Source organism: Ursus americanus, chromosome 9 (genome assembly GCF_024610735.1).
Source record: "Ursus americanus isolate L20-20 chromosome 9, mUrsAme1.1.p, whole genome shotgun sequence".
Lineage (NCBI taxonomy): Eukaryota > Metazoa > Chordata > Mammalia > Carnivora > Ursidae > Ursus > Ursus americanus.
Window position 1 is genome coordinate 40,505,583 of NC_142135.1, and position 25,795 is coordinate 40,531,377.

At 37.2% G+C, this 25,795-nt stretch overlaps 1 protein-coding gene across 10 annotated transcripts in view; it reads left to right on the forward strand.

The window, feature by feature from the left end:
• Positions 1-25,795, forward strand: part of RAD54B (RAD54 homolog B) — a 95,288-nt gene that overhangs the window by 55,408 nt on the left and 14,085 nt on the right. For all 10 annotated transcript variants that reach the window (XM_045805948.2, XM_045805947.2, XM_045805950.2 and 7 more), the window contains 7 exons: positions 240-521; positions 3,450-3,612; positions 8,588-8,813; positions 9,078-9,285; positions 11,529-11,668; positions 14,008-14,298; positions 19,070-19,245. In XM_045805948.2, coding sequence (XP_045661904.1) covers positions 240-521; positions 3,450-3,612; positions 8,588-8,813; positions 9,078-9,285; positions 11,529-11,668; positions 14,008-14,298; positions 19,070-19,245 — 1,486 coding nt within the window. The remainder of the gene's footprint in view (positions 1-239; positions 522-3,449; positions 3,613-8,587; positions 8,814-9,077; positions 9,286-11,528; positions 11,669-14,007; positions 14,299-19,069; positions 19,246-25,795) is intronic.

Sequence of the window (25,795 nt, forward strand, 5' to 3'; positions counted from 1 at the left end):
TTTCTCTAAAGCTTGGCTAATTTTTATAGCTTTATTAATTATTCCTTCTGAGTTTTTAGTGGTTTTTTTTTAGACAAAATGATAAATTATGTTTTCATGCTGGCTAATGGGTTATACAAGGCTATTTACATTCAAAGAACAGTTTTCATTCTGTATAGTTATGGGAAGGTGACTGGTATCACTAAGTCATCTTAGGGTATCTGTAAATTAAATTCACATTCTCCCTTCTCAATTTAAAGGCATTGCATATAAATTCAAAGAGCTTGAAAAGATTGAAGAGGGCCACAGAGTGATGATTGGTGGAAAAGAAGTAGAAGTCATGGGTATAATCTCTCCCGATGATTTCAACAGTGGCAGATGTTTTCAGCTTGGAGGAGGAGACCCTGCAATCTCAAGTTCTTCTCAAGTTGCCAAGAAGTGTTTCTCTAACCCCTTCAAAAGTGTTTGTAAAACTAGTTCAAAGGAAAATAGACTGAATGGTTTCCAAGATTGTAAACCACGCCATGACCCACATGCACCAAGTAAGTTGTAAAAAATAATTTGTATATTCTGTTTTTACTGTCAAAAGATATTTGGCATATGAATTTAAAGTTTAAGTTTTGTTTAAAGTTTTCAGATGAATGTATATATTATTCTTCAGGTATACAACCGAAATAAGGAATAATGTTGAAGCTGTATAATAATACAGTTTGGGAATCATTTTATAAATGTATTATTCTAAGAATACAGTAATAAAAATGTCATATTTGTGTTGAAGGAAAAATATACAAATTGGAGACATATACATATATACATATGGAAAAATATGCAAATTGGAGATGTATACACACATATACACATATATATACATATATGATTTTGAGTAGTATCTGACATTTTCAGCAAAAAGAAGTATTAGTCAATTCATGAGTCAGGATTATGTTTATACTTCTCTTTTGATGACTGTCTTGGTCGCATGCATTAGTGTATTAAAATGTTGAATGGTGGGATGTTGGGTAAAGAATTTAAATTTTACTGATGAGAATTCAACTTAGTTAATTTTCACATTAATGAATCTAATTTAAAAATCACATTAAAAAATAAAACCTCGCCTGCTTTTTTTTTTGTTTGCTTGTTTTGTTTTTGTTTTGTTTGTTTGTTTTTTGATTGTTTACTCAACAGGGATTTCTTCAGTGCCTTTTTTTGCATTGGGCCCAGAGGTAAATTGTTATCAAAGATCTTCTCATTTGGTGAGGAGACGGACAAGTAAATTTGAATTATGGGGCAGTGGATGTCGAAGTTGGGGTATAGAGTGTAGGCTGCTTTCATATTAGTAGTAAAATAAAAAGTACATAAAGCAACATAATTAAGTATTTTTTGCAAGTATTATGGGAATAGAATTTTTGAATTAAAGGGGCCTTTGAGATCATTTAGTTCAGTCTCTTCGCATTGAAGAAAACCAAGGCCAGAAAAATGGACTGAAATTACTGAAGTTCAAATAATTATTGAAAAACTTGGGATAAAAACCCCAAATTAAAAATTCCTAGCTCGATGTGAGCTTATCTGAGACTTAATTGAAAGAGAGAGAGTGGAAGCTTCTGCTTCTGATTTTTCTTTTTATCCAGATATTTTATTTGTCCCGCCATCTCTTTTAACAGGCTTCCTTCTCCTTTATTCTCCTTTCTCTTTGCCTTCCTATTACATAATAGAGGGATGTGGGGAACCAGAAGGATAATGTGTTTATTCAAAGATCTGACTTAGAGTCCCGATTTTGCCACTGAACTAACTGGTTCTTTGACTTCTTGGGGTAGTCACTTACCTCACTCATGGCTTTGTCTCCTCAAGTCTAAAATGTGGGTTCTAATTACTACCATAGAGACATAGAGTGCTGCTATATGCTGTGTATAATAAATACTTGTTGACTGAATGAAAAATTTTATCGTGATAATTTATATATATGTGTACATGTGCGTGCGTGTGTGTGTAATACAATAAAAACCCTTTGTGTAAGTGGTAAGTAGTTGATGATTCTCATTTATTTATCTTGCCAAGGGTAGAATTAGGTTGTAGACTTAAAAATGAAAACATGAAAGATTTTGTAAGCACTAAGTGATGCTTCGTTACTTTGAAGGTAGAGAGAGGCATCTTAAAATTTGAACTGGTGTCCCATTATTGTGGTGGTTTTAAGTTTTCTCTTTCTTGAAGATGGATGCTTTGTTAGTTGACTTAGATTCTATGGTCCTTCTTGCTTGAGCAGTGAATTATTCTCACCTCTGTCTTCTCTTTTTTCCCTTTGTGTTTTTCAAAAGAGAAAAAAAAAATGGGACCATTTCTTGGTTAGGAATCCACAAGGAATAGACTCTTGCTTTGCTACTGGAATACAGGGGAATGCTGAGGGCCAAATTTTCCATTTTCACTCCCTAATCCTCTACCTGCCAGGAACTGACCTCAAAAATGGGAGTTCCTTTTAGTTGCTCAGAAACCTAGGAAGATCCACAGGAAACTTTCCTCTGGGTGATTGTTAATGGTAAACATGACCAAACTCTCATTCCTGTGACTGTGTATTTCTGCATTGGTGGATATTTATTTAATCTCCTGGAACCTGCTTTATCTTTCCTTCTCATTTCTGTCCTTCTCTTTTTTCTTTTTGTTTTATTTTCAAAATCTATTTCATTTTTTTACCATGATATAGACATATAAATATATCCCCAAAATAATTTTGATGAGTTTATTTTCTGACTTTATATTTATTAATTGATAACTGCTTTCCAGTTATATTTGATTTTGTATTTTTTGGTGATATTTTAATAAATCTTTTAAATTGTTTTAGTATATTTCTATAGAATTACCTTATTATTCTATGGTTACTTTTCTTTGCTGCTTTGCAAAGATTCATGAATTTGACTTTCATGAACATAGTAACTAATTTTAAGCAAAAAATGATGGCGAAGTCAATGGAAAATTTGTCATCCTTTCTCGATTCTTCTGATTAACACAGAAGTAATAGTCATTGTGTGTACCAAAGTGAAGATAATGGGAGCCTATATGTTAAATTTGGGTGCCTTTCCAAAATAAGAAGCTGTGAGCATTAGCGAGTGCAACTTGGCAAAATTCCAACCTGTACTTTCAGTTGAAGATAGTTCTCTTTGCTCTGAATACTGAACTATTAAACGTTGTGACTTACTGAATTCTTTGCTAAACAATAGTGAATTTCATTGGTTTTGAAATACTTTGGGGCATATGAAGTTTGGGGAGCTCTTTGAAATTCTCTGCCTGAAATCTTACATCAATAAGGCATGAGATTAATTTTCTGTTCTTGCTTGGTATCAGTGTTACTAAACTTCAACTTTTTTTTGCCACAAACGATAGCAAATAGTTAAAGGCTATGAGTAAATAAAGCAAGATAATGTAGTCGCTGACAGAGTGAAATTGCAATACATTAATAGTTAAACTTTCATCTTTTTTTTAAGATTCTCTTGTAATGTCACGACCTGACAGTAATCACCAGTGGACGTTCAATAAGAACTGTTTTCCTATTGTGGATGTGGTGATAGATCCTCACCTTGTATATCATCTTCGACCACATCAGAAAGAAGGGATCATATTCCTCTATGAATGTGTAATGGGAATGAGGTAGGAAAATAAATAATTTGTTTAGTCTAATCTGAGTTTTCTGCTTTTTTTTTTTTTAAAGATTTTATTTTTTTTTTTAAGTAGTCTCTACACCCAACATGGGGCTCAAACTCACAACCCTGAGATCAAGAGTCACATGCTCTGTTGACTGAGCCAGCCAGGTGCCCTTAGTCTAATCTGAGTTTTGATTTAACCTGTAACATAATGGTTTTCTAGAAGAAGCCTAATATAATGAGTCTCAGTACATCATGAATGATACTTAATGTGTGCATTTATTCTAAAAGTGATTCTTGAGGATGCCATGTGCCAGACATCCTGCTAGGAGCTGGGCATATAGAAGTCAGGACCATGATCCCTACCCTTAAGTAGCTTTTAAAGTATTTGAGGAAATAGATAAATATAGTCAACCTTAATGTGGTACACTAAAAGCTCACTAGTATGAGAAAGGGTTATGGGGGCAAAATGGAAGTAGCCTTTAATTCTGCTTATGGAAAAAAGGTTTTCTTCTTATCTCACTTCTACTTAAAAAAAAAAAGAGTCTCCCCCACACCCTTTTTTAATTTTTTTTTTTTCAGATTTTATTTATTTATTTGACAGAGAGAGCGCGCACAAGCAGGGGGAGAAGCAGGCTCTGGAAGCCCGAAGTGCGCCTCCATCCCAGGATCCTGAGATCATGACCTGAGCCCAAGGCAGATGCTTCACTGACTGAGCCACGAAGGCGCCCCTCCCCCACTCCCTTTTAAATAGAGTTTTCTGATAAAGAATTGTAGTACCCTCTCTTAAAGATACTTAGAGATTACACACAGACACACAAAAGCCAGACAAAGGAAGTAAAGAAGAATCAAAGGAATCTACCAACATCTTGTTACATTTCCTTTTAGTTCTTTTTGTTTTGTTTTGTTTTTAATGCACAGGCCCTTGATTTTTATTTTTATTTTTTTATTTTTATTTTTTTTTATTTTTTACTTTTTAAAGATTTTATTTATTTATTTGACAGAGAGAGACAGCCAGCGAGAGAGGGAACACAAGCAGGGGGAGTGGGAGAGGAAGAAGCAGGCTCCCACCAGAGCAGATGAGCCTGATGTGGGGCTCGATCCCATAACGCCGGGATCACGCCCTGAGCCGAAGGCAGACGTTTAACCGCTGTGCCACCCAGGCGCCCCGGCCCTTGATTTTTAAATTGATCATTTAATAGGGAGTTGAGAACGTAAATGCCCCCAAACTCTAAGAATCCTTTGAATAATGACAGGTTAAGGGAATACTACATCCCAGAAACTTTCTAGACTCATGTTCTTTCTCAAAATATGCTCTTCTTTTTGGAGATCTTGTCTCATTCGGCTGGGAAAGCATCTTTAATTTCTTCTCTTTCACTTTTCAATGTAATCAAACCTGAACTTTTAATTATTTGGAACTCCTAAATATCCTTTGATTCTGGATCTTTTCTCGCACCCCACTGCGACAGTGCTGATAACTGATGCCATACAATTATATTTTGTCTGGATTTTTGTGGTGGCATCTACCCTGTGTATCTGCTTCTGATGCTCCTCAAATTCATTCTACTTATTGCCACCAGCTTGATTTTTCTGAAAACCAGTTCTGTACCTGGCATTCCCCTTGCTTAAAATGTTTCAGACTCTCAGAACTTACAGCAGTGTTTCCTGATCTGTAATATGCACTCCACTGGTGGTATGTGGGGTCATTTTAGGTGGACATGGACAAGCCTTGTTTTTTATTTTATTTTTTTTAAATTTAAGGATTTTATTTTTAAGCAATCTCTTTTTTAAAAAAGATTTATTATTATTATTATTTTTAAAGATTTTATTTATTTATTTAACACAGATAGAGACAGCCAGCGAGAGAGGGAACACAAGCAGGGGGAGTGGGAGAGGAAGAAGCAGGCTCATAGCGGAGGAGCCTGATGTGGGGCTTGATCCCATAACGCTGGGATCACGCCCTGAGCTGAAGGCAGACGCTTAACCGCTGTGCCACCCAGGCGCCCCAAAAGATTTATTATTTTAGAGAGAGAGCATTTGTGTGTGAATGTGGGGGAGGCGCAGAGAGAGAGAGGGCTCTGCTGAGTGTGGAGTCCAATGTGGGGCTCCATCTCATGACCCTGAGATCATGACCTGACCCTAAACCAAGAGTTGGATGCTTAACCCAACTGAGCTACCCAGGTGCCTCTAAGTAGTCTCTATACCTAACGTGGGACTCGAACTCACAACCCTGAGATCAAGAGTTGCATACTCCACCGATTGAGCCAGTCAGGAGCCCCACACCTTGTGTTTAAATTCCAATACTAGCATATTTAGTTAGTGAACTATTAGGAAAAAATAGTATATTAAGTTTTTGGTTTCATGGATAAATTATGCTTGGAGTTTTCAAATAAATCTAATAAGTAAAAAAGGGAGTTGACTTAAAAATAAATAAATAATAACACATATGGTATCACATACATAGCAAAACTATGACGGTAGTCATGAAGGACTGATGTTTGAGAGACACTGACCTGCAAGATACAGTCTGAACTTTCAGGGATAAGTATGCTATCTGTAGTCTCTGCCTATCTTGCTAGGTTCATAGCCTCTGTGTTTCCTTGCTTGGAATTCAGTTCAAGCTCCAGTTATGTTGAACTACTTGATTCATGTAGTGAATTCCTATTCACCTTTGAAAAGGGCCATCTTTCCAATGAAGCCTTCTGCTTTCTTCTTTCCACTGTGGAAGGATCACTATTTTCTCTCTGCCACTCACTGTATCTCAGTTGGCATTTGGTCTTGCATTGTCAAGCTGTTGATCTAAAATGATAACAGGGGTGCCTGACTGGCTGGCTCAGTCAGTAGAGTGTGCATCTCTTGATCTCATGGTTGTGAGTTTGAGCCGCACATTGCATGTGGAGATTACTTAAAAGAAAATAAAATCTTTTAAAAAAATGATAATAGGGGCATCTGGGTGGCTCAGTTGGTTAAGCTTCTGCCTTCGGCTCAGGTCATGATCCCAGGGTCCTGGAATCGAAACCTGTGTTGGGCTCCTTGCTCAGTGGGGACCCTGCTTCTCCCTTTGCCTGCTGCTCCCCTGCTTGTGCTCTCTCTCTCAGTGACGAATAAATAAATAAAATCTTTTTAAAAAATGATAATAATGGCTGTAATTCATGTTTGTGATTTTTTTCCTGTACTTTGAAATGGAAAACATATAGTTGATTTTTCATTATTATTTTTACTAATAAAATGAATTAAACTATAATAAAACTGTACTTATTTTTTAAATTTAAATTCCAATTAACATACAGTATAATATTAAGCGTCAGGTGTACAATTGAGTCATTCAGCACTTCTGTACAACACCTGGTGCTCATCACAAGTGCCCTCCTATCCCATCACATATTTAACCCATCCCCCACCCGCCTCCCCTCTGGTAACCATCAGTTTGTTCTCTGTAGTTAAGAGTCTGTTTCTTGATTTGCTTCTCTCTTTTTTTTTCCCCATTCTTGTTTGTTTTGTTTCTTAAATTCCACATATGAGTGAAATCAACATCACTCATCATTACGGAAATACAAATTAAAAATTTAATGAGATAGCCACTGCATACCTGTCAGAATGGCTAAAATGAGCAACACAAGAAACAACAGATGTTGGCGAGGATATGGAGAAATACACTGTAAGAAATACTCTTACACTGTTGGTAGGAATGCAAACTGGTGCAGCCACTCTGGGAAACAGTATGGAAGTTCCTCAAATAGTTAAAAAATAGAACTACCTTATGATGCACCTAATATTTACCCAAAGAATACAAAAGTACTAATTCAAAGGGATAGTTACCCAAAGAATACAAAAATGCTAATTCAGAGGGATATATGCACTCCCAATGTTTATAGCAACATTACCTACAATAGCCAAATTATGGAAACAGACCCAGTGTCCTTAGACTGATGAATGGATAAAGAAGATGTAGGATATATACGCAATGAAATACATTACTCAGCCATAAAAAAGAATGAAATCTTGCCATTTGCAATGACATGGATGGAACTAGAGTATTAATGCTAAATGAAATAAAGAACACTGTACTTATTTTTGGTACTATCCTTAATTCCATTGGACTTTATAACTTTTAAAATATATATAGGTGCGCCTGAGTGGCTCAGTTGGTTAAGCGTCTGCCTTCGGCTCGGGTCATAGTCCCAGGGTCCTGGGATTGAGCCCTGTGTCGGGTTCTCTGCTTGGTGGGAAATCTGTTTCTCCCTCTCCCTCTGCCCCTGCTTTCTCTCTCTCAAATAAATAAATAAAATCTTTAAAAATATATATAAATATATATATCGAAGAGCTTTAAAAGCTGCAAAGTGGTATAAACATGCCACTTATTATTAATATTCCTTATAATATTTAATTTTAAATTGCCTTAACAGATCTATAGGATAAGACTTTATTACTAAGTTACATGTATTAGATCAATATTTAGTTTTTTTTTTTTCTTAACAGTGCAGGAAGCTCTATGATTGAGGACTTCATTTACTGCCAGAGAATCATAAATATAGCTCAACAGATCTTTCTGGTTAAGATTGCAATGTAGTTTAAACTGTTTAGATGTCTAATGCTGAAACTGATAAAAATTGCTCAACCGTTAGTGATGAGAAGCACAGTTATAGTTTAATTATTCAAATGTAGTTATAAAATTGGGATACATTTCTAGTCTCTAAATATATGCATATGATAGTAACATGATTTAGATTCAACTGTCGGATTTCAAATTTGTTTTAGTAATTTAGTTGACAGTAAATATATAATGAATATAATTATCAAAGATTCAAAAGAGAGATAGCTGTAAGTCAGCTGCATGAATATCTAGAAAAAGGGTTTGAGGGGGGTAGAGTTTGTCCTTATTACAAAATATCAGCTTTTGGTTCTTGACTAATAAATGACGACGTTAGGGGCATAAAATATTTTCCTATCATGACTAAAAGAAGTATAATTATTTCTAACAGAGTGAACGGCAGATGTGGAGCTATTCTTGCTGATGAAATGGGTTTAGGGAAAACACTGCAATGTATTTCGCTCATCTGGACGCTACAGTGTCAGGGACCCTATGGAGGCAAGCCAGTAATAAAGAAGACGCTTATTGTCACTCCTGGAAGCTTAGTGAATAATTGGAGGAAGGAATTTCAAAAATGGCTAGGAAGTGAAAGAATCAAGATATTTCCTGTTGATCAGGTAAGAGACTTGTGACAGTTCAGCCTTGGTCATTTTCTAAATCTCTATGCTTTTCAAATCAACACTGCAGTTTTCACTGTCTGTAGGATAGTTTTTCAACTGCATATAACTCTCCCAGCTCCTTTGCAGAAAAATGGCATCTTGGCTTACAATTTGGCTTTGAGTTAACATATTCTAACTAATGTCTGTCAGGAATATGCTGCTTGAATTTGATTTTACAGTTTTAGCCCATGTTAAATATTACCTTTTGTTTTTTTTTTTTAGGACCACAAAGTAGAAGAATTCACCAAATCTCCATTTTATTCTGTTCTTATCATCAGTTATGAAATGTTACTTCGTTCTTTGGATCAAATTAAGAATGTAAAATTTGATCTTCTAATCTGCGATGAGGGGCATCGTTTGAAGAACAGTGCCATTAAAACAACTACAGCCCTCATTAGCCTCTCTTGTGAGAAAAGAATAATTCTAACTGGTCAGTATTTACTTTGGGGATGATATGATAGAATTTTTGCCTACTTACCATACAAGATTTGTAATATGCTTGCCACCCAAAGAATTGGTGGTGCTGGATGGAATGCATACTGATAATTGAGTAATTGAGTCTTGGTAGGATTCTCGATTTTCAAATCCCTATGTAATTTTCTGCAACCTAGATTTTGGAGTTTTTGAAAAATAAATACAATGGTATCATGGTAAAGAACGTAGGAGATGGGTCTGGACTGCCTCTGCTTGGTTCCTAAGGGTGATATTTATAGCTGTACAACTTTGGGCAAGTTAACATCTCTGTGCCTCAGTTTCCTTATCTGTGAAATAAGGATTATAATACCATTTACGTCATAGAGTTATTGTTAAGGTGTAAGGCGTTAATTCACATACAGTTCTTGGAAGACTACCTGACACATGATAAATGCTTAATATAAGTATCCCTTGTTTTTATATGCGTATGCTGCATGCACATAATTCATTGCTGGCCAAACTTGCCGCCTCAGACTGGAAAGGTGGGATGGCCCATATGTAAATACAAGAATCTTTTTCTACTCACTTCTTTTTAGCCTAGACTAGAATCAGACCTGAGTAGCTCAATGTAGCTTTCATCCCCCACCTCACTTTGGTCTTGTGTGGCCCTTCTAATTTCTGGAGAATTATCCTTTTTTGAATGAGAGCTTCCACTCTCCCCTGCAACTTGGTCAATGGTTGACTCATGTAGAGGTAAGCGGAAAATGCCAGAGCCCTTGCCTTACGGTAATTTCAGGACCGACTTTATGGTACAATTTATGTTCTGAGCCTCGCTATAATTTATCTCAGGCTTAAGGGGGCCATCCTTGCTTGGTTTCTTCCTCTGCTATTCTCTGATTCCATTATTCTCTTTCTCCTGAGAGCTTTCCCTCCGTAAGTGTTGTACAGCCAAATCCCTGTCTCAGGCTCTGCTCCTGGAGAACCCAGTCTAAGACACAAATCCTTTCCTGCATCAATTATTGGCAAATGGGATCGCACTATCATGAGTGGCTTGGATTAGTTAGCTGAGGTTGGGTGAATGTCTGGAAGCCAGCCCTAAGGATCCTTATACTTTTATTTCCCCTCTTTCTTTCTTGCCTTTTCATTCTGCCTTTCTTTATTAGTCATCATCATAGATATTCATTTAAAGGCTTATTAACAAAATATATACCAACATAAATATATTTTCTCTAATTCTTTCTACTATGGGTCCCAAAATTTAGAACTGACTAGATGTGTTAGAAAAATTAATAAGCATTGGTCTGGGCTTGACCTATTTAATTTTGAGGGAAGCAATCATTAAATTCCCTGGCGTAAAATTTATGTTGTCTGTGTTACTGAAGAAGTGTATTTTTATTCACCTCTCTTATATATACCTCTTATTTATATTTTTGGACGCCTTTTATTAGTCTGTTATTTGAATGTCATCTGAAATTATACTGTTGGACTATGATTTATGTTCTTTTGATGTAATTAGTGAAACATGCTAATGTTTCTTTGAAAATTAGTTAGCAGAAGTTATTGAGTGTGTAATATATGCAGGGTATATTAATCCATTTGTATCAACCTTTAGGATTAGTGAAGATCTCAATGTGATCTGAAAACTGAAAGGTAATAGGTGCCATCTGCTGAGTGTTCACTAAATGTTAGGCACTGTGCTACAGTGTGCATACAGTGTCTCTGCTTTTCACTGTAATACCACTGGGAAATTGTTATCTTCCCACTTTCATAAGTGAAAAAATTCTGAATTTAACTTAAAGTGCTTAAGAAACTTGTCGAGAATCACATAGTTGTAATAATATTAAGAATCACTAAGTTATGGAACATTTATTGTGCTTTAGGCCTATTCTAAGTATAGTATATGGATTAACTAATTTGATCCTCACAACCCTAGGAGCTGCATTTTATAGAAATAAACTGAGATATGTAACTTGCTCAGGGTCACTCAGAGTAAATGATACAGGTGAGATTGGATCCAGGGTGGTCAGACTCCAGAGCCTGTATGCAGCCACTATGATGAATTTAGTCCACAGTTAAAATCAGAGTTAAAAATTTATTTGGTTCTTAATATTTTTTGTTCAACTGGATTTGGCTACTCTTTCTCAGCTCCAAAGCCTTTATTTTAACTTTCTGAGTGAAGAGATCTTGTACAACTTTCTACAAATACCTGTGACTATAAAACACAAGCTTGACCTTTTCATCACTGTTTTCTTTCTTTAGGTACTCCAGTTCAGAATGATCTTCAAGAATTTTTTGCATTAATTGATTTTGTAAATCCAGGAATATTAGGCTCTTTGTCATCTTATAGAAAAATATATGAAGAACCCATCATTATATCGAGACAGCCATCTGCTTCTGAGGTATAATTTACTTTTATAAAAAGGATAAAAAAGCAGTATGCCCAGGAAAGTCATCCACAGCTTGGGCATTATTTAATTCAGGAAGAATTAAATTAGTGAATTCTTTATTTTTCCCACAATCCTTCAACTCTTCCTGCATTCTTTATTTTAGGAAATATCACATAAAAAAAATCATAAGTAGGTACTTCACAAAGAATTATAAATGACAGTAAACATATAAAAATATTCATTTTTACTGGTATTGAAAAAAGTAAACCACAATAACCATAAAATAACTTTTATACTCTTCTATTGGTGTTTTAGTTGGCTCAATTAACATAGGAATAGCAAGTATAGATGAGAGTACTGTCCTCTACTGGTTGGAATGTATATTGGTACAACTGGAGAACAGTTGGGCAGCATGTATCAAAAGTCTTAAAATTGCATATATTTTGTGGTGTGGCAATACCACTTTTAGAAATTTATTATAGAGAAATAACTATAGATGTGCTTACAGATTTAGCTGTAAGGGTAAAAAAGTATAAGGAAATAAACAGATTGGAAACAGGCATTTTCCAAAGGTAGGAAAATGGTTAAAGCAGAGTCTGCATGTTGTATACCCAATGTTATTTCATTGAATCTAAAATAATACCAATTCTAAGATGCATCATTATTTTATGAAGCACCAAGGAAAACATACCATCAATTATAGTTATAAGAAGTCATTGCTTGTAGGGGCACCTTGGTGGCTCAGTCGTTAAGCGTCTGCCTTCGGCTCAGGGCATGATCCCGGCGTTCTGGGATCGAGCCCCACATCGGGCTCTTCTCCTGGGAGCCTGTTTCTTCTTCTCCCACTCCCCCTGCTTGTGTTCCCTCTCTAGCTGGTTGTCTCTCTCTCTGTCAAATAAATAAAATCTTAAAAAAAAAAAGTCATTGCTTATAAAAAGCAACCTGTATCAGAGAAGTTAAAGTATAAAAAAAAAATATATGTCTCAGAATTAATAAAATGCGATAATCAGTCAGCAAATACTTATTGAGCATTTCCCATGAACCAGGAACTATACAAAATAATAGCTAAGAATATATTTAATATCATGGAAAATATCCATCATACATTATTTAAAAGTAAGATTAAATTCATTTATTTACCTAACACAGGTGAAACAGCAATAGTGGGCCAAATGCAAAGTGTTAGATCCTAGGGAGTACAGAGAAGAGCCAAGCTGACTGGTGCCTTGTTCCCACGAAGCTTAAACTATAGAGATCCTGTTTTTGTTACAAACAGGAAAATAAAAGTAAAACTAGAATGTTAAATACATTTACATATTGACAAAAAGAAAAAAGACTTGGAATGGAAGATAGACAAAAAAGTCATGACAGCTGTGGTTGTTTCTGGTTGATTAAAGTTGGTTTTAATTTTCTTATTTTTACATAACTATATTTTCTGACTTTTCTTCAATGAACCTATTTCTTTTGTAATAAAAGTTGAAAATAGTTTTAACATACAAGGGGAGCTTTTTATGACTTTTGTTTTTTAATTTTTATTTATTTATTTTCCCAACACTTATTTTTATTTATTTAAATTTAAATTCAGTTAACTAACATATAATGTATTATTAGTTTCAGAGGTAGAGTTCAGTGATTCATCAGTCTTTCTTAATACACAGTGCTCATCTCATCACGTGGGACTTAATGATTTTTATAGAAATGAATATATACATATGGGATTTTATTATAAGCTTCACTGTGAAGTTATGTATGCTCAAAAGAGAATTTAAGCATATATTTCACTTACACTGTATTTTTACTTAAGATACTGTGGTAAAAACTTAGAAACAAACTAAAAGAAACAGACAAATTGGAAACTAACATTTCTAATGAAAAATGTGTAATGATTTTAAAAGAATTAGCTGTGCCTTGTGTCAGTAATTTCTTATGGGTGTAATTTTAAGATCAATAACTTGTCAAAATATTTGCTTCCAAGAATTTGCTGAATTAGTTCTTTGTTGATGATTTTGAGACTATGTACCATGACAGTCTTCACATAAAAGCTTACTTTTAGAATAGTTTAGTTTGTAGATTGTTGACTTCTGAGGGCTCTCACTGGTGCCAATAGCCAAACAAAGATTAGGAGACTGGCTTCATTTAATTAAATGATGAGGCTGAACATTTAAAGAGATGATGGTTAGTTTTTCTATCCCAAACTTATATTGCATTTATTCTGTAAAAACAAAAAATAAACAAAAAAACCTGAAGGGACATAATTAGTAAATGGTTTATTATTATAAGATATTTAATATTCCTTTTAATTGCAAGTATTCTTTGTTTATAGCACTTTTAAGTCTGTGATTTTTCCACAGGAAAAAAAGGAGTTAGGAGAGAAAAGAGCAGCTGAACTTACTTGCCTCACTGGACTCTTTATCCTTAGAAGAACCCAAGAAGTCATAAATAAATATCTTCCACCTAAAATAGAGAATGTCGTCTTTTGCCGACCAGGAGCACTACAGATTGAGCTTTATCGAAAGCTGTTGAATTCTCAGGCTGTCAGGTTCTGCCTTCAAGGGTTGTTGGGAAATAGTCCTCATCTAATATGTATAGGAGCTCTTAAAAAACTGTGCAATCACCCCTGCCTGTTGTTCAACTCTATAAAGGTAAGTAGTTTGTGAGACTGTCAAGGATATAAGCTAAGGGTTCTTTGTCATGTGAATCTAAGAGGGCAGATTGGGCCTCCCAGGGGGTTGCATTTGTGGGTTTTCTAAAAGCTTTACTGCTTCTCCTGTATGTTTCATCTGTACAGTTTATCTAGTCGTCTATTTGTTGAGAGACTGTCCATATTCATAGGACTGAACTAGGGGTGAAATGGATATAAGACACTGCCTTCTAGAGTTGGCCCATGTTCTTTGGTATCGTGTGTGATACTTTGCTGTGTTTTCTCTCTCTATTTTATATAGCCAATCAGTTTTGTTTGGTGCAGACAAATATAAAATTTACCACTGAAAATAATTTAATTTTTTTCCATTATGAAAGTAATACATTATATATATAATTTGTATGAAATTGTTAAAATTCAGAAAATCAGAAGAAAATTTAAGTCACCTGCTGGTTAGAATGTAAATTGGTACAACTGAGAGATAGTTGGCAATATATATCAAAGCCCTAAAATTGTATATGTTTTGTGGCCTGACAATACTTTTAGGAATTTATTATAAAGAAATAAAGCTCTCTAGCCAGAAAAAAACCTGTATTTTGGTATTAATAATCTTAGCCAGTACTTAATAAGCACTTATGTACCAAACACTAATGCTTTTCTGGTATTATTTTGTTTATTCTTTACAAAACTCTGTTGAATAAGTATTGTTATTACTATCCCCACTTTTTGGTGAGGGAACAGGGGCTCAAAGATATACATCTATAATCTTGTTCTAGAGAAACTTAGTTTTAATAATTCTATGTTTACTATTTTAAAATATTTTTTCACTAAATAAATCATGAACATTTTTCCAAATTAGGTATCTTCTCCAAGTATGATTTTTAATAGTTGAACTAACCATTTGGATAGTTAACAAACATAATGCAGTTTGGAGTATAGTGAGAATTTTCTGTTTTGGAGTTAGAACTGGGTATCAGTCCCCACTCTACTGTTTACCAGTTCTTTAAGGGCAAACTTAATCATGGTCAGGTTACATCTGTGAGCCTTTTTCTTTTCTTTTCTTTTCTTTTCTTTTCTTTTCTTTTCTTTTCCTTTCTTTTCTTTTCTTTTTTCTTTCCTTTCCTTTCCTTTTCTTTCTTTTCTTTCTTTTCCTTCTTTTCTTTCTTTTCTTTCTTTTCTTTTCTTTTCTTTTCTTTTCTTTTCTTTTCTTTTCTTTTCTTTTCTTTCTCTGATTTTATTTATTGGGGCACCTGGGTGGCTCAGTCGTTAAGCGTCTGCCTTTGGCTCAAGGCGTGATCCTGGAATCCTGTGATCGAGCCCCGCATTGGGCTCCTCCGCTGGGAGCCTACTTCTTCCTCTCCCACTCCCCCTGCTTGTGTTCCCTCTCTCGCTGGCTGTCTCTCTCTCTGTCAAATAAATAAATAAAATCTTTAAAAAAAAATAAAGATTTTATTTATTTGACAGAGAGAAAGGGAGAGAGCACAAACAGGGGGAGCAGCCGGCAGTGGGAGAAGCAGGCTCCCCGCTGAGCAAGGAGCCCTATGTGGGGTTTGATTCCAGGACCCTGGGATAATGACCTGAGCCAAAGGCAGACGCTTAACCGACTGAGCCACCCAGGCACCCCTTTTTTTCTTAGCTCTAAATGACAGTTGTGGCAACTTGAAAAAACAGTATGGAAAGAACCTAGCAGAATGCCTGGCCATAGAAGTTACACAGTAACTATTACTACTCTGTTCTCCCCAGCTCATTCTTAACACTTTATTAAAAGAACTTTTATTCTTTTATTTTTTCTTTAAACAGTAAAATCATAATTTGCAAACAAAATGAAAGAAAACCTGTGGGTGCTGCATTTTGCTTGAAGTCATTAGTTATATACTTAGAAAATGGAGAGGTCGCCTGGGTGGCTCACTAGGTTGGGTGTCTGCCCTTGGCTCAGGTCACGGTCTCAGGGTTCTGCCATCAAGCACTGCCTTGGGCTCCCTGCCTTGGGGAGCCTGCTTCTCCCTCTCCCTCTGCTCCTCTCCCTGCTCCTGCTCTCTCTCTCTCAAATAAATAAATTAAAAAAAAAAAGAAAGAAAATGGAGTGTTCTACCAGAATTCTTCAAGTTTATCCCAAATGAATTATATTTACATAGTTTATCATAGGAGAAGTCTGTAACTCTTTAGTAGGTAGGATTATAATAATTTATTAATCACCTTTTTAAGAAACAGGTTTTATATACAGTGATAAAAATTAAACCCTTTGGGCATGACGCCCAGCAAAAATAGAAGCCCAAAATTCTTCCTTAAAAGGTAGACTTTATCATAGCCCAGAATACACCAGTTAACCAGTAATAGGCATAGGATACCATATGCTTCAAAGAAGGTACATAATTTACAATCTGAGACTTGTTTGGTAAAGCCTTTCCTCTAACATCATAGCAGATGAGGATCGATAGAAAATGGCTGAAATGAGCCTTCCACATGTATAAGTGACTTTAAGCAATGTTTTTATAAATGCATTTCTGTTGAAACTAGTTTTTTTCCCCCAAGTTCAGTCAAGGTGATGGGTTTCTTTTCTTTTCTTTTTTTTAATTTTTATTTTGTTATATTAGTCACCATACAGTGCATCCCCAGTTTTTGATGCAATGTTCCATGATTCATTATTTGCATATAACACCCAAGGTGATGGGTTTCTTTTCAGGAAATGTCAGTGGGATATAACCAAAAAAAGCATAACCGATAACCAAAGGGTGTTGACTACAGTCAGAAGAGCGAGTGCCATGACTGGCTGGTATGAGAGGGCTAACTGGTAGATCCCTGTGATGAAGAAAGTATAACAGACTGTCCCAGCATAAAGATATCTATTAGTTGATTCTTAATTAGGGTATTATGCATTATAAATCTGGAAAGCTTTTAAAACTACATTTGTCCAGCCTCAACACATATGGACTGATTCAGAATCTGAGAGTAGGACCCAAGTATGAGGATTTGGAAAAAGTGATTCCCCAAGGGATTCTGGTTATGTGTTCCTGGCTAAGAAATTGTGCCATAAGATCACCATCTCTCTTGTGTTTTGATTTAATATTCACAAGACACTTTTCTGCTAATGATTTGGCTTGCCTTGGCGTTTCATATGACACAATGCATAGACCGATTGGTTTAAATAGGTGGGTCTCCTTTGAGAATAAATTTATGTTCTGACTTAATCTCTTAATTTGATTAGTATGGCTCGTTTGCCTAGAGCTTAAGCATATTCAGTTTCTGAACATGAAAAATTGTGGACTAGATCCTGGGTCTGTCTGTAGTCCTTTGATAACCTCTCCAAGGTGTTGGCATTTTAGCAGACTTAATCTGAAGCAGCCAGCAACTGTCTCTTTCCCCTTGTATATCCCAGTAATATTAATATCCTAGTGTTCCAGGCATTTTTAATCAAGTGACTTTACCCAACTATTGCTATATTTTGGGTAAGCCAAATTAAAATTAGTACTTTGTGCCCAGCATCTTACACTACAGGATTCACTGCCCTTAAGTTGTTCCTGGATTTTATTTTTTAAAGATTTATTTATTTATTTGAGAGGGAGAGAGAGCCTGCGCATGAGTGTGGGGTGGGGGAATGGTGTGAAGGTTAAAGGGAGAGGGAGCATCCAAGAAGGTTCCCCGTTGAGTGTGGAGCCTGAGGCGGGACTTGATTCCAGGACCCTGAGATCATGACCCGAGCCGAAATCAAGAGTCTGACGCTTAACAGACTGAGCCAGAAGAGGGAATACAACACACATGAAAACATAGGGAAGTATAATAAAGTATATCGTCAACTTCTCAATTAAATAAGGTTAAAGCTGAAATGTACTTTGTAACCATAAAGTTTAAGAGTCAGTGTCTGCCACTTCCCCCCAAAATGGGCTATAAAAAATCAGGTGGCATTTGCATTGGGTCCTTAAGTATTTATAAGATTGAAATAATTGGACAGAAAAATGAAGAAGCATTCCAGGCAGGTGGAGTAGGTTGAACAGTTTCAAAAACAGTGATAAATCCAGTAAATGTGGAAGAGAGCGAGGAGACCATCCAGTCTCAGAAAATTAATCTGAAAAGTGGTGTAATTATTAGTAAGTGTATTTCTGGTTAAGTATTCACATGTCAGCTAGCCACTTTTGGAGGAGGAACATCAGAGGTGCTGATAATCACTTTGGAATAAAATTATTCTAAAAACTATTGGTAATATAAACAAAAATGGTATAAGTAAGAATACATTTCTCCGTTAACTTATGGCAGAACTGTTCCTTCTTGCAGAAGAAATTGGTAAGATTGAGCAAACTCTTAATGCCTGATTCTGAGTATAACCAATGAGGTGCTGTGAGAAGCCCACAAATCAGGAAAGAAAAGTAATAGAGGAAAGGAGAGAGGAGACCAAAATAGGCATCAGTGATGAGAAATCTCAGGGTTTTATAGAGAACAAACGTTGTATCATTGTTTGTACCCTAGTTTCCTCTTTTATTTCTCTGCTGTCCCCCTTCCTCTTCCCAAGGAACACATGGGCAGTAATGCTGCCCTTGGAGGGTGAAGGTCGCCTGCTCTAGGAGACTGCATCAGAACTGCTCTGTAACTAACTCAGTAGGATGCATGTTACATTTTTCAAAAATGACCAAATCAGTAACCTATAAAGATTTACATAATAGTTAGCTTGGTCTTTTCAGGTAGCTATTAATCTCCACTTCCCCCCCAATAATTTTAGCATTTTTCCCCCTCCTAATTAACAAACGTGAACCAGTGTTAACAGTCATCCTTTTGAATAGGAAAAAGAATATAGCTCAACTTGGGATGGAAATGAAGAAAAGAGTCTATATGAAGGCTTGGTGGATGTGTTCCCTGCTGATTACAACCCTCTCATGTTTACGGAGGAAGAGTCCGGAAAACTACAGGTGCTAATGAAGCTCTTAGCGGTTATCCATGAACTTCGTCCTACTGAAAAGTAAGAGGTCAATTTAATAAACTTGCTTGTAAGTGCTCATGGAATTTTGGCTTAGACTATGGCCTTCCTTCCTCTCTTCCCTCCTTCTTTGGGGTCATGGTCTTTATTTAAGAAAAACTAAATCTAAAGCAAGTACATAATAGTCACAAAAACCCAGAGATGTCCTTTGATATTTAACACCTAATTTGTTCCTTAATCTCTTTCAGAATCCTTTCTTTTTTTCTCTCCCTCAAATGCTTGACCCTTCTTTGGGGTTTCTCTGTAGCCTTCTTCTCGCTCCAAACCCCCTTCCTTGGTAACTTTTACTCCCCATCATTTCAACTCTCACACATGCAGTATTGATTCCAAGTCTGTATCTCTGGTCCAGCCCTGTCTTCTCATTCCCACATCCTCATTTCTCACTGTTTAGTGCACATCTAAATCTCTCTTGATGTCATATCAGACTTTATGCTGCAGGTATCCCCAACAGCTTCATCATTTGCCATTGCAAACCTGACCCTTTTTTATCTTTCCTCAGTTTGATGAATGGCAGCAAAATCCAAGCAAAAATCTACTCATTCTAGGCTCACTTTTCTCCTGCACATTGCCCTAAATTATATTTCTAAAATACAAACGTGAGCATATCACTGTCCCTTAAAAATCCTTCAAAGACTCCTACTTGTCTTCCAGAAATTTCTGAAATCTTTAGCACATTTGTCAGTCACTAAATTCTATCGATTGTTATTTCTTTTTTTTTTTTTTTTTAAGATTTTATTTATTTATTCGACAGAGATAGAGACAGCCAGCGAGAGAGGGAACACAAGCAGGGGGAGTGGGAGAGGAAGAAGCAGGCTCATAGCGGAAGAGCCTGATGTGGGGCTCGATCCCAGAACGCTGGGATCACGCCCTGAGCCGAAGGCAGCCGCTTAACCGCTGTGCCACCCAGGCGCCCCTCGATTGTTATTTCTTAATCTTGGAATCCACCTCCTTTCTTGTACCAGGGCTTTTGTTTTGACTCTTGTAATTAATGATTTGGGTTATGATGGTCTCTTATAAACTACTTCCCTCTTACTTTCAACCTTATTACATGTCAACATTGCCCTAAATTATATATATATATATTTTTAATTTTATTTATTTATTTGACAGAGATAGAGACAGCCAGCGAGAGAGGGAACACAAGCAGGGGCAGTGGGAGAGGAAGAAGCAGGCTCATAGCAGAGGAGCCTGATGTGGGGCCCTATCCCATAACGCTGGGATCAAGCCCTGAGCCGAAGGCAGACGCTTAACCGCTGTGCCACCCAGGGCCCCCCTAAATTATATTTCTAAAATACAAATGTGAACATATCACTCTCCCTTAAAAATCCTTCAAAGACTCCTACTTGTCTTCCAGAAATTTCTGAAATCTTTAGCACATTTGGCAAGACTTTTCACGATCTGGCTAATGCCTAATTTTCTGGCCTCATCTCCCACCACTCCTTCACACCTACCGTGTGGTCCAGTCATACCAGACTACCCGCAGGACCTGTCGCTCACTCTTCTCACTGTCTGCTTTTACATGTTGCGAGTGCCTCTGCCTCCACGACCTTCACTTCTCATTCATCTGGCCAGCTTGTTCTCTTCATTAAGGCTCTGCTCTAATGCGTTCTCCTTTTGGAAGACCCTGGCCTCAGACTGAGTTAGGTGCTCCTCTTCTGTATTCCCTTTGTATTCTGTAACTACCTCTTATGGAGCTCTTCCCACATTATAGTATGATCATTAGTTCTCATATTATCAGTACTTATAGTACAGGGACTGTGTCTTAATTATCTTTGTATCAAACCGTGTTTGTGAATTAAGACAAAAATACATAGAAAAGATTGCAAAATAGTAATTACATTTAATTGTCAGGGGATCTTGCATAACCTCTTCGGAGCATTTATCATATCATTTGACTTGTGCATATTTTTAGGTTTATTTTTCATAACAATGAGGAATTAAAATAAGGAAGCTTTCTATGAAGTGTTTAATACAGTTTGATTAAAATGTTTTGTTAGGTAATATTTCACATGTGTAATATATATGTGCAGATTGTGGGGGCGCCTGGGTGGCTCAGTTGATTAAGCCGCAGGCTCTTGACTTTGGCTTGGGTCATGCTCTCAGGCTCCTGGGATCAAGTCCCGAGTCAGACTCTGCACTCACCAGGGAGTCTGCTTGAGGATTCTTTCTTTCTTGCCCTCTGCCCCTCCCCCTGCTTTCTCCCTCTCTCTCCCTCTCTCTCTCTCACGAATAAATAAATAAATCTTAAAGAAATATGTGCAGATTGTGATCTAGTTTGAATTTATGAGTGTAAACTTTTACTCAGACCTATTTGCATTTTTTTAATTGGATCCTTTTTTTCCTCTTCTCTGAGGAGGAGGGAATAGGTGATGGTTATTGGACAAAGAATAATGAGTGAACAGTTTTAGAGGAAATGAGAAGAGATAAGATATAAACATATGTGTGAAAATTTATCCTTGAAATACTATAGAGGAAGGTTTCCCTCTTGTGGTTCTGAGAAAGGAATGATGAGGAAAAGTGTAGAGGTAGAGTTGGGATAGGGTCATTTTGACTGTTTGTGGGTCCCTAAGAAACCTGTATCCTGCCTTGTCCCGTGAGAGAAGCAGCGGCACTTCCATCAGTGGCATAAGATGGGTGTTTGTTCTGTTGCTTTACATTATCTGAAGAGATCCACCCCCCCCACGCCCTTTTTACAGTTGTGGTAAAATACACACAATGTAAATTTACCATCTTAACTATTTCTAAGTGTATTGTTCAGTAGTGGTACGTTCATTCACATCATTGCGCAACCAATCTCCAGAACCGTTTTCATCTTGCGGAGTAAACTATACCCAGGATATAACAACCCCCCACGCCTGCTACCCCTCAGCTCTTGGCAACCACCCTTCTACTTTCTGTCTCTATGAATTTGACTTTTCCAGGTACCTCATAAAAGTGGAATCACAGTATATTGTCTTTTTGCAACTGGCTTATTTCACTTAGCTTAATGTCCTTGAGCTTCATCCATGTTGTAGCATGTATCAGAATTTCATTCCTTTTTAAGGGCTGAATAATATTCCATTGCATGTCTTTTCCACATGTGGTTTATCCATTCATCTGTCAATGGGCACTTGGGTTGCTTCCATCTTTTGGCTATTGTGAATAATGCTGCTATGAACCTGGGTGTACAAATATCTCTTCAAGACTCTGCTTTCAGGGGCATGTGGGTGACCAGTTGGTAAAGCATCTGACTCTTGATCTCAGCTCAGGTCTTGATCTCAGGGTCATGAGTTCAAACCCTGCGTTTGGGCTCCACACTGGGTGTAGAGCCCGCTTTAAAAAAAAAAAAAAAAAGACCCTACTTTTGGTTCTTTTGGATATATATCCAGAAGTGAAATTGTCTGACTCTTGATCTCAGCTCAGGTCTTGATCTCAGGGTCATGAGTTCAAACCCTGTGTTGGGCTCCACACTGGGTGTAGAGCCTGCTTTAAAAAAAAAAAAAAGACCCTGCTTTGGATATATATCCAGAAGTGAAATTGTTGGCTTATTTGGCAAGTCTCTTAAAAATTTCTTGAGGAACCACCATACTCCTTTTTATAGCATCTACACCATTTTACATTCCCGGTGCACAAGGTTTCTAATTTCTCTACATTCTCACCAACATTGTGATTTTCTGTTTTTTGGTAACAGCCATCCTAATGGATGTGAGATGGTATCTCATTGTGGTTTGAATTTTCATTTCCCTGATGATAAGTGATGTTGGGCATCTTTTCATCTACTTGCTGGTCATTTGTATATTTTCACTAGAGAAATGTTTATTCAAGTCCTTTGCCATTTTCTAGTTGGGTTTCTTTTTAGTTGTTGAGTTGTGGCCCTTTTTTCATATGGCCAATTGGGTGTGGAGGCCAAGCTCCAGGACTGGGCTGCCTATGCACAAGCATTCTAAGCCTTTAAAGATAAGTGGCTGAAGGTGACAGTGTTTGGTTTCAGGGATGGTAATAAGTCTTCACTGTAACTGCTGTGTTACCATTAACTTGAACCAGACAGTTATATTTTAGGCCTTAGGGAAGAACTTTTCTAACACATATAGTGTTTTTGTGCTGGTTAAGATTAGAAGTGGGTTGGAGGCATATGTGAGAACTCTTGACTTGTCCACCAGGTTACCCTTCTATGGAATTTTTAAAAAGAAACTTCAAAATTTAAAAACATTTGTTTTTGCTGCTGGTTGTTGCATTCATGCACTGGGCTTCATGGCTTGCCGAGCAGACTTTATGCTGCATCCCAGCCCCCACGCATCACTTGGATGGAGACTCGTGCTGGGTGTACCTTGCGCTCTACTATACCTGACAGCCTTGACTACAGATTTCAGTTGCTTTAGGAGACAGTCTAATGAACATAAAAATAATAGCCTTGTTTCGAAGTGGTATGTACTTATGTGTGTGTGTGTTTGGGGGGGATGCTCTAGACCTCTAAAAGAGGATTGTCTGAGATTCCTTACCCAGATAGTCACTTGTCCTATCAATCTGCATCTAACCTTGTAAAAACTTGTTGGGGGAAATTAAGCCAGATTTTTTTTCTGTCTAGTAAAGTTGTATCTGAAAAACTATGTTTAGATAGTGTTATTCATCCTTTTAATGTTGCCGGGTGAACTGGGGAGACCTACAGGCCCTGAGGCCTCCATCTTGCCCACCCTGGGACATCACTGGAGGCTCTCAGTCTTGTCACAAGAATTCAAGGAGAGACTAGACACAGTGCTTGAGCGGTGCAAGTGAAGAGTTTTTTTAAAGTGAGAGTCCACTCTGGAGATGTGAAAGTGAGCGAGCTCAAGGGAGAAGTTTGGATTTCTGTCTTTTATTGACCGTTGTTATCTGAGGGCTGGAGTATCTATTATTATTTCTTTGGGAGCAGGGTTTTGCACCTTTTCTCCCTTACCTGGTCAGGATCTCGAACCTTCTTTGTCTTGGGCCTGTCTGGTTTGATCTGGCTTCTTGTGGCTTTGTTTGTGGAATGCTGCCAGGTTACTAGCTTTCTTGGTAACAGGTCTTAACCACCTCCTCCCCACCCTCCAGGTGTCCTGTTAAAGCTCAACTAAGTGCCTTTTGTAACAGTGATAGAAGAGAAAGAGGAAGGAAAAATGATTGAAATAATAGTATAGTAATTGTGGTAGATTGCAAAAATGGTCTAAGTTCTTCTCCTTCATGTATCCATGTTCCTTTGCTAGGTAATTTTGAGTGATTTCCCACTGTGACTCTGAGATCAGCCATATGACTTGCACTGGACCATGCAGTGTTGGCAAATGTAGCGCAAAAAGGAACTTGCAAAGATCTTGTGCATTGGGGCTTGTCCTCCCTTGGGTTCCTGGAACCTTTCTGTCACCATGTGAATAAGCTTTGGTTGGCCTTGTGAGTAGGTCAGCCAGTTGACCAGGCAGCTCACTGCAGATACTTGAGTCAGCCCAGCCATGACCAGCAGAGGAACCTCCTAGCTGAGCCCAGCCTAAATTGTCCACCTACTGTTACTATTTATTTTTTTAAAGTAGGCTCCATGCCCAGTGTGGAGCCCAGTGTGGGGGCTTAAACTCATGACCCTGAAATCAAGACCTGAGCTGAGATTAAGAGTCAGATGCTCAACCGACTGAGCCACCCAGGTGCCCACGCCAACCTACTGTTAAAAAACAAAAATTCAAACAAGCAAGTTTGAAGATCTAATTGGCTTTATTCATGAATCAGGCAGCATCCGATCTAGCAAGAAAGTAGAGCAGAGCTCTCCTGAGCTTAACTAACAGAAAGGTTTTAAAGGCAGGGGCGGGGGGTGGGGGGTTGGGGGGTGGGGGAGGAATTTATTAGCAAGGAATGCATTGTTTAAGCAGGATTGCTGTCCTAAGGGGAGTGGATGGGGGTCTATGAGTAAATTTCCTAGTATTGACCAGGAAATTCCATGTAGACTGGTTAAAGGTTACATTCCTGAGGGGCTGAAATGGCAATTAGGTTAGTTATTAAGTCTTGATTACTGATTTGGGACCTTGACCTAAGTGATGCCATTTTGGGTCTGGGTTTTCTTTTTAATACTACAGTTTGTGAGCTAAATATAAAAGAAATGGTTGTTGTTTGAAGCCACTGAATTTTGGGATGGTTTGTTACGTAGCACAAAGTAACTGGTACAGAAATACAAATCTAAATTACCGTTGGATTATCTTTTCCTTCTTAGTGTAGATAATTAAAAAAATTATAATTTTAAAATTTGCTTTATTCTTTAGATTCTAGTGCTAATAATGTATAAATGTATAAGAAATGTTCTTGACTTTATTTTTATTTTTTGCTTAATTATTGAACTTCAGCTATTGTAATAAATACTGTTTTTACTTTTTACATCATGTTGTGGTTTAACATTTTATTTTTTGAGATGTTAAAAGGCTCATAATAGAACAGCAGTCCCCAGTTCCTCTCTCCCTCTCCTCCTGTTTCTCAGTGCAATCACCAGCTCGCCTGTGTGTTGCCAGCTCATGTGCTGTCCCTGCTATTGCTTGTCACATCCACATTTTCAGCTCCAGAA